The 15,417-nt window shown below is 31.4% G+C and overlaps 3 protein-coding genes across 8 annotated transcripts; all 3 read right to left on the bottom strand.

Moving 5' to 3' along the window:
- Nucleotides 1-1,034: 1,034 nt before the first annotated feature.
- Nucleotides 1,035-7,709, bottom strand: LOC143352584 (anillin). Of its 4 annotated transcripts, none has more exons than XM_076785204.1 (18): nt 7,029-7,709; nt 6,529-6,658; nt 5,967-6,139; nt 5,692-5,889; nt 5,005-5,524; nt 4,641-4,918; nt 4,444-4,546; nt 4,144-4,373; nt 3,944-4,051; nt 3,489-3,691; nt 3,282-3,414; nt 2,955-3,210; nt 2,706-2,864; nt 2,364-2,620; nt 2,103-2,273; nt 1,552-1,774; nt 1,346-1,490; nt 1,035-1,256 (listed from the first exon to the last, which is right to left on the bottom strand). In XM_076785204.1, exons 1-18 carry the CDS (start codon nt 7,044-7,046, stop codon nt 1,166-1,168), a joined length of 3,396 nt encoding a protein of 1,131 aa, XP_076641319.1. In that variant the 5' UTR covers nt 7,047-7,709; the 3' UTR covers nt 1,035-1,165. The 4 variants fall into 4 exon arrangements, with proteins under 4 accessions (XP_076641319.1, XP_076641317.1, XP_076641318.1 ...); XM_076785202.1 differs by having other exon boundaries at nt 4,144-4,379; nt 7,029-7,708; XM_076785203.1 differs by having other exon boundaries at nt 4,150-4,379; nt 7,029-7,708.
- Nucleotides 7,710-8,045: 336 nt separating this feature from the next.
- On the bottom strand, nt 8,046-12,558 carry LOC143352583 (serine/threonine-protein phosphatase 2A regulatory subunit B'' subunit gamma-like). 3 transcript variants are annotated; one of them, XM_076785200.1, is made up of 10 exons: nt 12,148-12,558; nt 11,866-12,059; nt 11,662-11,796; nt 10,562-10,700; nt 10,341-10,471; nt 9,881-10,267; nt 8,917-9,242; nt 8,619-8,832; nt 8,404-8,531; nt 8,046-8,320 (listed from the first exon to the last, which is right to left on the bottom strand). In XM_076785200.1, exons 4-10 carry the CDS (start codon nt 10,605-10,607, stop codon nt 8,209-8,211), a joined length of 1,344 nt encoding a protein of 447 aa, XP_076641315.1. In that variant the 5' UTR covers nt 10,608-10,700; nt 11,662-11,796; nt 11,866-12,059; nt 12,148-12,558; the 3' UTR covers nt 8,046-8,208. The 3 variants fall into 3 exon arrangements, with proteins under 3 accessions (XP_076641315.1, XP_076641314.1, XP_076641316.1); XM_076785199.1 differs by having other exon boundaries at nt 11,662-12,059; XM_076785201.1 differs by having other exon boundaries at nt 10,341-10,468; nt 11,662-12,059.
- Nucleotides 12,559-13,737: 1,179 nt separating this feature from the next.
- On the bottom strand, nt 13,738-14,830 carry LOC143352212 (uncharacterized; the record flags this gene model as incomplete). The annotated part of the gene is made up of 3 exons (XM_076784541.1): nt 13,738-14,318; nt 14,403-14,601; nt 14,676-14,830. Coding segments are annotated over 3 exons (522 nt in total), but the record flags the coding sequence as incomplete, so codon positions are not given.
- Between the last annotated feature and the right edge of the window lie 587 nt (nt 14,831-15,417).

Genomic DNA, 15,417 nt, shown 5'->3' with positions numbered 1-15,417 from the left:
AGCATTCATTTATTATTAATTTCGTTTTGAATTTGTTAGTTTTTAAAAATAAATTTTTTTATAAAAATTGTTAATTTCTTGTCAAGTATATTAATTATATTGGTAAATTTCATTTTCTGTCACTAATTACATATATGCAGGTAATTATTCACAGAAAATGAAATTGTCTGTGTGTGTGTGTGTGTGTGTGTACATTAGAATTTTTATAGTAAAAATTATTAGGGAAATTTTTATTTATAGAAAATTTTTATATAACTTTATAAAGTGGATTTGGTGCCGCCACGGCACCACTATGTGGCATTCGACGATTCGGGTGATTGTATCAACCGATCGGTCGCTATTCACCGGTAGGTTTGGAAAAACCAATGTCGCTTGTACTGTCCATGGTATTAACACTAGAACTACCGAACCAGTCAAAATGACTGGTGGATGATTTCTTCTTTCACGATTAATGAAACTATGAAAACGTTTTCACGAGACTTTTTTCAATATATCTCTTCTTTGGAGTACATGTTACCATAAAAATCGTATGAAACTTGAGCAAATTCAATCTTGCTGTTATTATAAAGGGATAAGTCTAAGTCACGTTTAGGGCTCGGTAGTTCTAGTGTTAATGTAGTTGTAAAATATATTAGCCGGCGAAAAAAATCCGGCGAAATGTTTATTGTAATGTTTCTTTATTATAATATATGTTAAAATTACTATGTTATTGCGATAACAACGACGTTTGGTGTCTTTTTTTTTACGGTTTAGGATATCGTTTGTGTTGGCTTTAATTATAAGTAATGCGTTGTATGGCTTGTATGAATGCTGATTGTACAAGGGTGTGCGGGGAGAGAGGGAGAGAAACTGTTATGTTTACAAGTCTCCTAAAAAGGAGATTCTCGCTGGCATCGCGAAACATGTGTTCGGCATTCAAATGGTCGAAAAACAAAACATGTACAGGCCGCGTGGTAAGGTCGTTTATGCGATCTAGGCCCGTTTATGACCCAAGGAAGAGTACGCGCACGAAGAACGGTACGCGCCAAAGTAAATATAATAGTCGTTTATAGAGGCATTTTCGAGTAGTATTCATTAAGTAATCGGACGAAACAAACATATAGTTTAGTAAGCAAATAAATTTCTGTTATTGACAGAATTTGATTTTTTATTCTACGTTGAGAAGTTAACACCAAGCATGTAACAAACTCAAAGTTTTGTTAATCTTCGAACACCACTCTAATCTATCTTCTTTCGTGTCCGCAGATAACAGATGCCTAAAAAGAAAGTCAATGATTTAGTGATATTTCATTTACCAACTTCTAAGGCTTATATATTTCATTTTTCAAAGACAAAGTATAATTACCTAATTGTTGTTGTGTGTGCATTTCTGATCACAATCAAGCTTTCAGTGTCACCAGGTTCTGCACTTCTAGTTGTTTCCAGTAAAAACGTATTAGCACGTGCACATATATCACGAGAAACTAATCCAACCTGATTTGTGGAAACATCTGTAAATGCAATAGATTATTAATTCAATTTGTAACAGATATTAAAGATGTATATAATTACTTTGCAAATCTAAGCTTCCAATGGGAGTTTTCTTCCTTTCGTCGTCAGGATATTTCCAATAGGATATCGTCGATCCTTTAAGTAAGCACCATCTACGATGCCAAGCACCAAATCCAGAAATGTCTTCGAACATTGTAAGAAATCCTCTATGCTCCACCGAGACCGAAAGCTCGCAAGAAACATGCATCTGCAGTCGTCCCTCTAACGGTGATTGCGATGGTACCTAATAATTGTCGAAAAATCTGTGATTTTTACATTGTTCAATCAATGAATCTACTCCACTTTGTACACACTTTTGTTTACACATATCCTATTTTATTTAAAACAAAAAAATTATTTTCGACGTAGTGTGAAAAGGAGTTAGATCCATGTAATAAGCTCTAAGAAGAATGAAACAAATTTCTCGATTCAAACGCGAGAAACATAAGTTATTTCAATCATAACAGCAATGCCCAATTTCACGTACAAAAAAAATTGCAGTATTCTTATAGGAAATAAATACCCTATTTTACGTACTTTCTTCGTCTGCTCATACAAACATTAATGCTGACCTTATTTAATGTAAATTGCTGTCGATGCACTTCCTTCAGACTAAAAATAACGTAGCCAGACAATTGGAATGCGGGAGATCTAACAGCAGATGGGCCAGCCGGGCTTTGAACACTTGGCATTACTAATCGGCTTTCTTGTTTTAAAAACTTTTTAGGAGTTTTATTTATTAGCTGCGAAACAGTCATTATTTATTGAAACTGTACATTGTATATAATTCAGTACCGACACATAGAGTTTTGAATGTACGAATGTGTGCTTACCTTTTTATTGCAATTGTTGTTACTGCTACTGCATCCACTACCATTATTAATGTGATATTTAATTTCGTGTGGTAAAATTTCAGATTGTGTTTGAAGTGAGTAGATCTCCACAGTAATCTTAAAATCGTTGGACAAATCATGTAATTTCAGCGTTGATGGAAATCGAAGGCAAGAATCGCCAGATTCTGCAACAACCACTGGAGTAGCCACTATTTCCTCCAAATGTCGCATTAAACAAACAAAATGGAGGCATGTATCTACAATATAATTATCAAATTAACCAGTTTCTCCAACGCAATATTTCCAAAAATGTTGTTTAGCAACAGCAATAATTACTCGTACCATTACTGCGATAGTACTCTCGTTTAAGTGGCAGAGTGATAGCAGAGATGGTTAAAGAACCACTTTCTTGTACTTCCGGTGATCCAGGAGAGACAGGTTTCAATGTGCCTTCGACCTTTAATCGTTGAACTTCGTTTAAAGCAGCTTGCCGCCTGTGAGCTGCGATGAAATTCATATGTTTCATATCATTTTAATGGTATGCTACCAATGAATAAGGTATAAAATGATATCAATATATATTAAACTTACTGGCAACGAGCAATAGTCTTTCTCCTTCAACTTGTTCCCTAGAATCATTGAACTCTACCGTAGAAGTACACAAATTTAATGCTTGACTAGCTTGACCAATGATCGTTTGTTGCTTGCACACGTCATCTAGTAATTTTTTCACTTTTTCTTGTACTAAAACAGCTTCGCTCTTAGCATCGTCTACTTTCGTTGCGTTTGACAAAGTGTCTGGAGATTCTTGCATCCTCGATATTACACGCACCGGAGTTTTAGATGTCTATAATTAATTTATGAATTAACATTGAATTTCAAAAGCGAAATCATAATTATAATATTTAAATAGCTCACTTGTGATTGTTGGCGTCGATAAAAACTGACACTGTGCATTAATGGTACACAATTATCACCATCTACCACATAAGTTTCACTCTGTTTAGGAGATGCAGGTGAAATCTTTTTCAAAGGTGATCGGTACGGCGACCTTCAAAGAAAAGGGAATCAACTTCAATCCATATACTAAATTCGTATCTGGTTTACATCCATTTTGTATCTTACCCTTGACTATATTTGAAACTTGTTGATACATTGGATGGACTTTTACCACCTTTGTTTAGCTTGGGCGGAGTTGGTCCCTCCTCTGTAGTACCATTTATACCATGTGTTTCTTGCAGCGCAAGACATTCATCTAAATATTCATCCATCTCATCCAATACTGAAATGTCGGAAGTTGAACTATCTGGATCTGGATCAATTGATCTCTACAAACCGCATTACCAAAATACTATAATTAAAATGTAACAGATATGTATATATACAGACTAGGCATGGGCATTAGGCGCTCTTGACAAAACACTACCTATCTTGCTATATCTACACAGGATGTGTCAGATAGACATTATTTCGTTACTCTCAATTTCGACAAAGCCAGGACAGTGATCTACAGAGCAATCTATGTCCATGTCTGTTATAAACTGTCTAGGTAATTTATATCACCATGAATCTGAATATACCTTTTTATTTAAAAATGCTTGTTCATTCACAACTCGTAAAATACTTCTGCCAAGACTGGTATTTAGTTCTTCACATTCTTCTTGACTGTCGATCTCGGTTTCGTTGTCCTATTTAAAATAAAATATGTGGAATTAATATTAAAAATCGTACAAAATGTAATATTATTTTTCCGAACTGAAATTTTATTCAATTATCTGACTTTTACATAATATTCAGCTTCTGTCGCAGACTCGGTGTCTGTTTTCTCGTCTAGAGTGGCAGTTTCTGCTTCTGAACTATTAACAGTACTATTAACAGTATACTCTGTGTCTGTTTCTGTTGTATTTTCTATGTCAGAAAGATTAGGATAAAGATGTCCAGGCTTAGGCGGTGCGACACGAATGCGTTTAATATCAGACACTGCTTTTATTTGTGTTTTCGGCGGGCTACCTACAACTTTAAAACAAATCATTAAAAATGTTCTAGTTATGCAACAAAATACAAGATTCTAAATAAATACCTTGTCTTTTGACTGGTGAATTTTTGTTTTGAGTTGAAGTAGGTCTTGAAGCAGACATATGCAACTGTGGAGGAGGTGGTGGTGGCGGGGGAATACTGCAATCCTATTATAAAAACAATACACACGCTTAATTTCAATTAAACTTGATGAAGAAGAAACATTTATAAATAGGACAAAGAATGGCACAATTTACTTACAGGTGCAGGTGTCGGTTTGACTGGACACACTGGAGAGTTTTTAGGAGAATTTGATTTTCCTTCGCTGCTTTCACTGGTTCTAATACAAGAACCAGCAGCAGCTTGAGCCATTTCTTTATTTCTGTTGAAACGTGTACGTAACATATCCAATTCACGCTGTCTTTCCAGATGAGTGTTACGCAAAATATTATTTTCTAATTCTTGAGTGCTTAGACCTTGTTCAAACTTTTCTCGTTGAACATTAACAGCATTATTAGGAATATCAGTCCTAGCTTTTGCTACAATAGAATTTTCAAATATATGATTATTTAATTTAAAATAATAATTACATCATTTTCTACTGAATTTCGAAGATTAAAAATACCTGCATTGGTTGGATGACCTGACGCTGAACTAGTTTTCTCTTTCTCTCGCAGTTTTTTTGGTGGTACAGACATAGTAAGAGGTGCTTTCGGTAATAAAGGTGCTTCTCCTTTATTTTTTTCAAAAAGTGCCATTCTCTCAGACAGCGACATTTGGGCTGGATCTTTTGCTTTCCCTTCTGTATTCTTAGACTCAAATAGAGAAGCTTTACTCAGTACTGAGCCTGGGCTAGATTGAGCCGGACTTTTGGGAGAGCTATTAAAGCCAAATCTTGGTGAAGGTCGGGAATTACCACTTGTGCTGGATATTGCGCTCCTTGGTGTTTTCTCTGGAGTGTTGGAATTTTTAAATATATTTTCTTTTGTTTTTTTGTCATTTTTGTCTTCGTGGTGTGCGAAATCTTCTTCAACTGGTGTAAGTTTAGATGAACTTGGCGAATCTACATCTTTTCCCTGAGAACAAGCCTTATAGTCATATACAAGGCGACTATTGCTTTTTGTACGACTAAAGCCTTGAGCCTCCTGTAAATAGCATTTTCATCCAACAGACTCAACAAGAAGCAATTGTATTGTATTTCTTCACCTTTTACAATTTTCTTTTAGATCTTCTTCACAGAATAAACTTTCATAGCTTTAGTCATATAAAAGAAACACATATCATTATTTTATGTATCAATAGAAATAGTTACCAATGTTTGCAGTATAGTTTTGTCCCATTTCATTTGTTTTGTTGAACATGGTTCATTCTTCTTAGGACTTGAACCTTTACTATTTCTACCTCCTACTTTATATCCACTTGTGCTTGGCTGAGAATCTGGTACACTTCTGACTTGCTCATTAAATTTTGCATGTATTCTATCTGCTTTGCTGCTGTCTGCTGGCTTCACCTGCAACAATACTCACTTTAATTGGTTTTAATCAAACATAATATAATAAAATCTAAAAAAAGTTCTGCTTAATTCACCAAAGTTGGATGAGACAGATCATCTTCCCAGTTATTAATCGTTGAAGCAAGAGCTGCTAATCTATCGAGTCTAGCACCTCTTCTAGTTGGCTTTTGCTCTGTGTTCTCTTCTTCTGCATTGAATCTTTCTTCTGTCCTGTGGATGGGTGAACTTAATTCCCGACTACTGTCATCTATAAGAAGTAATTATTTATAGCTTTTGTAAAAGTTAATAACTAACGGGGGAACACATTCAAGTTACAAAAATTCATTTTAATGAAACTTTTGTGCGAGTTTTAAGTGACTTTAGTTCTCAGAAAAAAATTCGACATGTTTTTTTTATAAGTTCTTGTCCACATTCAATTTACATAATAGTATACTGATTACGTGCAATACAATAAAAATATCATAAATAATAGTGGTAATAGAAAGCATATTCATATAAATCGTTTACCAAACGTTTTCGAGTGTTTATCAACTACATATGGCTTGCACTACAGGAAACACACAGATATGCTAGAAAGCTGGTGTAAGAAACCAGTTTGAAGCAATCTGCGTGGGTGTACTACACAATGTAACTTACCAGAATATAGTTTGCCAAGCTTTTGTAGCGAAGCTTTCAAAGGACTACGCCTTTTTTTGACATCATGTCCAGCATTGGATAGTTGAGTATCTAATTTTTCTCTTCTTGCCCTTGCACGTTCTAACATTCTCTATTTACATAAACCAATATATTATTAAATAAAAAAAATTGACTTGTAAAAAAAAAGGAAACACTATATTTTATATTAAAAGTAGAACAACTATTATTTTATTCTCATGATTTAATAGTCAAGCTACAGAATACTAAATAATCTGTCAAAAATAATAAATTAAGAATTATATAATTTCGATAGTTTATAAAATAACTATCGAAATAAAAGTTTCAAATATCGTACATTTGTTCTGTGTTAATAAAATTCAAATATCGATAAAACATAAAACAATGTTTTGGCTAAAAAATTCTACTCAAACCGTGACCATTGACAACCACTGTCACAGTTGTACATTACATATTACAGTAATTGAATGGAAGGGCTTTACCTGAGTGAAAGGGTCCATTATGTGACGTATAAGGTATTAGCAAATCCAAACCGACCACCCTTCAAATGTCTCCGTCGTTATCAGATGCGGAGATATCCTCGAGGAGGGGCTTCCAGATTAAAAGAGGGAAGAACTAATAAAAAATATCAGACACCTGAAAATTGTACAAAGCCTGTGAAATATCAGCAATCACGTGTACTCAATTTTAAATACTTCATTGAATAATATCATCGCTGCATGTAAATCACCAAAAGAATTCGGACGCTCGTTTAAGTCTTATGCATGAGAAGCTATTTACGACCGTTAAATTTAAACACAACCGCCGCAGCAATCAAACGCGTGTACAGTAGTAGTATACTGAAAGTGTCAATTCTTATTTCTCAATCGTTCGCGTGAAAGTAAATCATTTTAAAAGCGTCGACAACTCGCATGTGACGCTAAGTGTTTGTTGTTTAAACGGTAATGCACTCACGTGAGGAAAATGACACAGTACACAGGAAAACTTTCGCGCGATTCAAATATAATATGAAGCGTCAAAAGACCTACCGAAGCTGTTCACAGGATTGGAGTAACTGCACAACGAAAGCGTCATTAAACTCGTCGTTGTGGGGGGGCAAAGTACGTTTGCATAGGGCCATTTAAAATGAAACGATTTCATTGGTCGACGAGAGTAGTGAAATGCATACAACAGATGACATATAAAGGAGTAGATACATGAATGAAGGAGATATTGTAAATACCAAAAGAAATACAAATAACTTGGTTTTGTATCTTTACGTTACGAGTACAATCTAAAGTTTTTTACATATTTGTTTTTCGTGTTTGGCGAAGGGAAAAAAGTTAAAAATTGTTTATTTTTAAATAGTACCTAAATAATCTTATAGATTCTTATTTTTTTTTTTTTTAAAAATATGTATTTTTACATATTCTGAAAATGTATTAATGTTAGTAATAGCTATAGGACCCTTAATAAATAGTTGTTAGTATTGAACAATATAAGAATATTAAAGACTGTAATTTGTTAAAAAAATAATTTTATTATAAAATTCATATCACACATTCTTGTGTCGGTATGTTGTGAGGTCTTAACATAGAATTGTAGAAATATTCTAGTAGTTTCAGTCGTGATAACCATCAGAGTGGTCATAGAAATGTATTACATTTCCAGATTGTTTGCCTTTCAAACATGGGATGATTCATCACCGGTATCGGCAGCCATGGCTTCACGATTTTCATAAGCCCAAAAGCCATGAAATTCTATTAAAATACTGACCATTGTATCGCCTTGACCACTGTAAAATATGAATCATTCAGTTCAATTTGATGTCTACAAAAAATTATTTTCGAATCTATGTGGATTTATAAACGTACTTACCAAGATAATAAGTCTTGTAATGTAATTTTACAAGGATCTGCTGGTTTTACCATGTCAAATATTTCATCTTTAACATCCTCAAAACTCACTGGTTCTTGACCATGCATTGTCATTTGTTCTTGTATAGCCTATAAAATGAACAGAATAAAATCATGTAGATCAAAAGTTAGAAGTTTGTTTAAACAAATTTGTAAATTTGTTATTTATATACGTACTCGGAAAAAATAATTAAGACAAAATGTGTCAAGGTAACCACGATTATTAATATCCAGTATTCGAAATAAATAATGTAAACTTTGTGGTTCATGACGATTTTCTAATGCTAAAACGAAATCTAAATAGGTCTTGTAATCCATTTCTCCCTCATATGTTAAACATTCTTGGAATACTCTTTCAAGAAATACACCAGTTAAAGTTCCTGTGCCATACCTGTTAAACAACAATTTGATAGTTATCACACGAATATACTGTAAGATATAGATGCTACAAATTATATTGTTATATAAAAATTACCCTGCAAGTTCTTCTTTATTGAGCATTCCATTATGATCTCTATCAAGGTTTAAATACTGTCCATACACTTTAAGTGCTGATGGAGCAGAAAACCAATTTGCTTCCTGTAAGTCTTTAGGCAAATCCTCATCCCTTAATTCAAGGAGATCATCCAGGAAACTACATGCCAAAATGTCTTGTATTCTAACTCTACCAGTTCTGAGGGGATCAAGGAAAAATAAAAATTTTCTCACTGCTGTGCAGACGTAAAATGAATGAAAAGATTTCTCTAAACCTTCAAGCTGAGGTAGAGTTGGTATTAATTCTAATATGTAGTTTTCTAAATCCTAAAACAGTTATTAATAGTTATTAATAGTTATATTAATTTTGAATAAAATACAAGGGGTCCCAAATTTAAACTCTTCACATAATTATTTTTCAAATTATTCATTATTCAAAAACATTTTTCAAATAGAGCTTTGTTTTGAGGGGACCATCTCATGATAGACTTATGTTGGGCAGACCTGGACTAAACATTGTATTGATGTCCAAGGTTGTCTTTTTGAATACAGGAAATAAGAAATAACTTCAAGAATATTTAACGAAGGAAAGTTTTGAACAACAACGAATGTCTCTAAATGACTTTCAAATTCCTACATATTATAGGTCAAGGAATTCATCTAGGAATTAACTATGTACCTGGTTAAGTGAAAATATATAATTCAATTTGAAAAAACGAAGATTACCTTAAGATTTCAATGACACCTTTACCTCTACCAAAACAAATTTTGCATCCATCATGAGATGTCCCCTATGAAATTACATGTGCCTGGTAATGGTGATCTAACCCTGGTAATATAAAGACTTAGATGTTGTTTCTCAAAGCAAAGTAAATTATATTTGATATATTTTTTACATTTCCGAAAGACAATTGACTGAAAAGATTAAAGTAGGACATGCTGCATGATAAAATATGAAAACTTACAGATTCCCTAAGATAACCTTGACCAGTAACATCATATAAAGAGAGACCGATTCTTGTTTGATGTAACCATACTTTTCTCATAACGTAATTAAATAATGCCATTATACTAATTCTACCATGAGGATCGCCTTGTTGTAACTTAGCAAATACAACTGCAGTGAAATAAGGGCTACACTTTGCACCAGCTAATTTACCAACTTTCTTGAAGTCTTCATAATTTATTAGTTGTTCATCACCTGATAATGGGGGACTATGATGTTTATCTAATAATACCCATAATGCCTTTAATTCACTATTATCTAGCAATTGTCGAGAACGTCTTTGCAAAAATAACGCTCTTGTCTCTTCTCGTAATTTTTGTGGCAAAATCTCATCTTCCTTCGGTAACTAATGTATAAATATTAACGTATTAAATGGTACCAGTTTTAAAACGTCTATGATCTTTATTCACGTACATTACCTTAAAATAAAATTTGGGGATCACTTTATAAGTCAAGTCTTTATCTTTAGCTTTGGCGCCTTTCCATTGTTCATATATTTTTTGAAAATACTCATCCTCTTCTAGCTTGTTTTCTGTTAATTTTTCTTCTGCTATAAAAACATCATATTTATCGTAAAATGAAAACATCTAAATATCATATTAAGTGTACGTTAATTTCTCATAATCATTGCATGACTTACGTTTATTTATTACAACACATTTTCGAAGTATTGTTTCAAGCTCCATTTGTTTTTGTTGTCAGTGATCCGTAACTAAGGTTAGATATAGTTATACTGCAACGACGCTGCTTATACATATATGTGTCTACGCATGATACTACTAAAATATATATAAATACTTACACCTTTTTACATAGGATAGCTATAGCTGTTTTTTACTATATGAACTGTAACATAATGTGTATAATATACGTAGGTATATGAAATACGTGCAGACAGTTCACACGAAATAATTTGTTAAAAAAACCGATTCATTTAAATCTTATACTCATGCATATACACATGTAAGTAGAATTTTTCACCAAAATTTGTCCACAAATTCCGACCGCAATTGTCTGCAATTTCCGACCTAATTCCGCATTAGGCGCGGTATTTGAATGTAAAGTTTGCAGGCAGAATTCCATGCCAAATGGGAAGCAAATTGTGACCAAACCTTGGCCTCCCTATAGAGGACAGGTCGGTCGCACTAAGAGTAAATATGAAGCAAAATCGGATGAAATCTTGCCGTTGTAGAGAAAACACACTATAATTTTGAGATTGTAAATATTTCAATCTTAAAAAATAAATAAAACATAAAATTATTTAATTTCAACTTTCGTTATCTCTCCTACACAAGATTTCCTATGATGTTGCCCGGTATTTATTCTTAGTGCAACCGATTTACCTTGTATAATGAGACCGAGGTTCGGTTTCGATTTGCTCTCCATTTAGCATGGAATTTTGCATGCAAACTTTGCGCTCAAATACCGAGCCATCTATTTCCGCATTAGGCTCGGAATTTGTGAACAAATTTTGGTGGCAAATTATTTGTAAATAGGGACCAAATCCTGCTTCAAGAATGCTTTTGATACCAAAATGATCGGCTTTTGCTACCAAAGTACGATTACAAACATTGTTCAAGATTTGCTCGAAGCAAGTTTGGCTGACTGGAAAGTATACTTACATGGACAGAGGTCAACGTTACTGTAAAGTATAAAATAAATATTCTGTCTCTTTAAAATTATATTATAAAACATATGAATATAAAATAAAGTAATTAAAAATCAGTACAAATTTCTTACAATTTCGGGATTCGTTAATTCAAAGTTCTGAGCAATCATTCTATCCTTGTTCATTTCTGTGAATAAATGATTTCCTTCAAATGTTAATTCCACCAAATTTTCCAATACGTGCAAATGTTGCATTTCATCATCATTCTAAAAAAATATTATTATTATGAATATATTACAGTATGCTTTTATGATTATCTTTTTACAAACGTTTACCATTAAACAGTTATTTGCAGCATAAAGTTTTTCCAATTTTTCTAATTGTTTTGTGAATTTCAATGACTTCATTTTATTATTCTCAAAAGATAGAAATTTTAGATTATTGTTGTCAATAAAATCTTCTAGGGTTAATGTATCCAGTTGGTTATGATCCAAAATTAAAGATTCTAAACTTGAACAATGATTTATACCTATAAAATGTAATATACATACATTTATAATGAAAATGAATAATGAATGGTGAAGAGTGCAATGTTACTTGTATAAATAAAATATTACCATCAATATTTTCGAGGTGATTGTTATTTAGAAATAGGTGTTTGATGACTGGTAATTTTTTGTTAATGTTCACTAATGATTTAATACAATTATGATCTAATAGTAATGTACACAATTTTGGATATATGCCTTGACTTTTTCCATAGCCACTATTGTCAAATGTTTCAAGACAATTGTAACTTAAGCATAATGTATGTAAATATTGAAAGGAATCAAGACCCCAGAAGAAAGTTATTTGATTTTTACTTAAATCCAAACTTTCTAATTGTGGTAATAGATCGGCAGAGAGATCAACCTACAATTAGTCATCATTTAATATAGTAGAAATTGACTTTGTCATATAACAAATTACATATACCTTTGATAAGGAACAATTAGTTATACTCAATTGGGTAATAGTTGTTAATTGATCTGTTTTGTATATTGTATGTAAGACATAGTTGTCTAATTTTCTGTCAGAAATATATCTTACTTCAGTTATGTCAGATCGTTGAATAGATTCTCCAGATATATACTACTAATAAAATTATAATATTTACAGCATATATATAAATACACATATACAATTATATATGTATTTGAAAGAACATTGAATGATTTTACCTACTTCAATATTATTTAAATGACATATAATAAACTTTTTATATATTAATGCTTTTTTATGTATTGGGTTATTGGAAAGATCTAGAACATGCAACATCTCCCATGTTTTAACATTATCTATTTGTAATAGATTTTCTATTTTATTATTGCTACAATAAAATTCTTGCAAAGTGCAGAATGAACCCATTGGTCCTAAATTTGTTATTAAATTATTTGTCAAATCAAAATATTTTAATGACGGAAAATTTTCTTGAGTAAATTCATTCAAGACTGAAATGAAATTATTTCCAAGATTTAATTTGGTTAGATGTTTCAAAGGCATCTTAATATAAAGCACAGTCAATGAACAACATGTAGCACACAACTCCTGAATTTTCAAAGCCTTGTCCAAAATGTCCGATACTGCAAACGAATCTTGAGATATGTGTATATATTTTGCATATTTTATATTTGTTTTTGTTAGTGATAAATCACTTTTTTCTTCATGTTTGATTACATTTTCTTCAAAATAAACTAATTTATTATGTTGCCACAGCCTGCACATATTGATTGCACATGGATAATAATTTTGTGGTAAACGAAGATTGGTACGTGCACTATTGTTAATAAATTGTAGATTTGGTATGTTTGTGTATAGAACATATTCCACAAATTCTGGATCAACATCTTCAAAGGGATTATTAGATATTTTTAATTTTGACATGTTAGGTGTACAAGTTGTAAAGATTTCAATATTTTCAAGACAACTTGATATACAGTTCCAAGATACGTTTAATTCTTCCAATTGAGGTAAAACTTCTGTAATATGTATTGATTGTATATTATTAAAACTAATATTCAATATTATCACATTCTTCATGAAGTTTGAATTGGGAAACTCTTGGAGACAATTGAAAGAAATATCACATATTCTTATATTAGGTAAATCCAAATTTATACTTATTGAATTTATACATTGTCCTGAAAGACATATTTCTACAAGTTCATATGTTTTCAAATTTTCGTTCGAGTTAATACATTTTGTAATGTTGGAGTTGGATAAACATACACACATGGTATTGTCTAATATACATGGAACGACACATTTGCTATATTTGTTTTCCTACAAATTAAAAAAACTTGTTATATAGTTATAGGTAATACTATCAGTAGAATACAAAATTTTATTTAAAAAAAAATTATTACATTTGTTAATTCGCATAATGTATATTCATACTCTACTACAAATATAGGATTTTTAACATTTGTATTTGTCAAAGCAAATTTTTGGCAAGTTTCGTTTTCATTATTCCAGTTATTTCCATGTTTTGTATGTAGGCAATCATTAGCATTGTATGTTCTGTATAAAAACGTATATCATGTAAAATGAGGACTAATAAAATGAATATCATTATTAATTATTACTTTTCACAATAGTTGAAAATAGGTGTTTGTATAAGTATACAAACACGTCGGCTTTCAACACTATTAAGTAAATTCAGTATATCGCCACTTTTCCTAGATATTAACATTTTATTTAACCATGCATAATCTGCTACTGCCAAACAATTTGTTACTGTTAATTCTTTCTACAAATTAAAAAGGTTCTTAAATCAGTTGAAGTTACTATATATTTCTCGAACATATATTTCTCAAACATGCACAATTAGTACATCATTAAGTAAACCGGTTTTAAAGAAGTTAAAAGGCCATGCTTGAATATCTGTAACTCCAGGGGAAGTTAAAATTTTCAAAATTACGTTAGACTCATTTATTTGCATATTATCACCATTCCAATGATTTAATTCATCAATTTCCTTATTATTTACTTCGGTTACTTTGTGTAATATCAAATTAGTAATACCTATGTCACTGTAAATAAAAAAAAACTACAAAATATCTATTACAGAATTTGTTCCTAATAATATAACAATATTTTTACATACTTTTTTATGACTGTGCATAGTGACTCCTCTAAGAATTGTTTACATAATTGAATAATTGTATTTTTAGGAGTAGCATGGTATTCAATAAAATTGATATTCCCACAATGGTTTATATTATACACTAATTGTTGCTGCAGAATCTGATAAGTAAATGATAATATTATTATGTATAAATAAACATAAAATATTATGGTAAATCTTTGTATATATAAATTATAAAGAATTTATTTTACTTTAGATTGTATCATTGTCATTTTTTTCTTTTCTATAAACCCTTGTTTAAGTAACTTCATTTTCAATTTTATATTTAGTGACTCATTCTGGCTTTCTTCATCTATGCAATTTTGTTTATGCTATGTAAAAGGTACACCATAATTAACAAAAAAAAATGTTGTTAAAAGTCATTTAATATGCACTTGATACTTGTATGGTATACCTCTAATATATTAGTTTCATACAGTTGATTCTTAAAATAAAGCATTGCTTTCTTGTATTCTTTATAATCATCTTTCAACAATTTCAAGTATTCACTTAATTGCTTATGAAACAATACATTATGGTATGTTATTTGTTTTCTAAAAGAAAAAAATTTTAATTTTGTAAGAACACAAACATTATTATACATGTATTACGTATAACAACAATAGTAAGATAAAGACTTGAAAAATTGATTAATCCATTGTTTTTCCTTTTCATATATAATGTAATGGTCTAGCTTCTTAATATTTGGAAGGTAATATAT

Source organism: Halictus rubicundus, chromosome 3 (assembly GCF_050948215.1).
Source record: "Halictus rubicundus isolate RS-2024b chromosome 3, iyHalRubi1_principal, whole genome shotgun sequence".
Lineage (NCBI taxonomy): Eukaryota > Metazoa > Arthropoda > Insecta > Hymenoptera > Halictidae > Halictus > Halictus rubicundus.
This window is presented reverse-complemented; position numbering and strand designations above follow the sequence as displayed.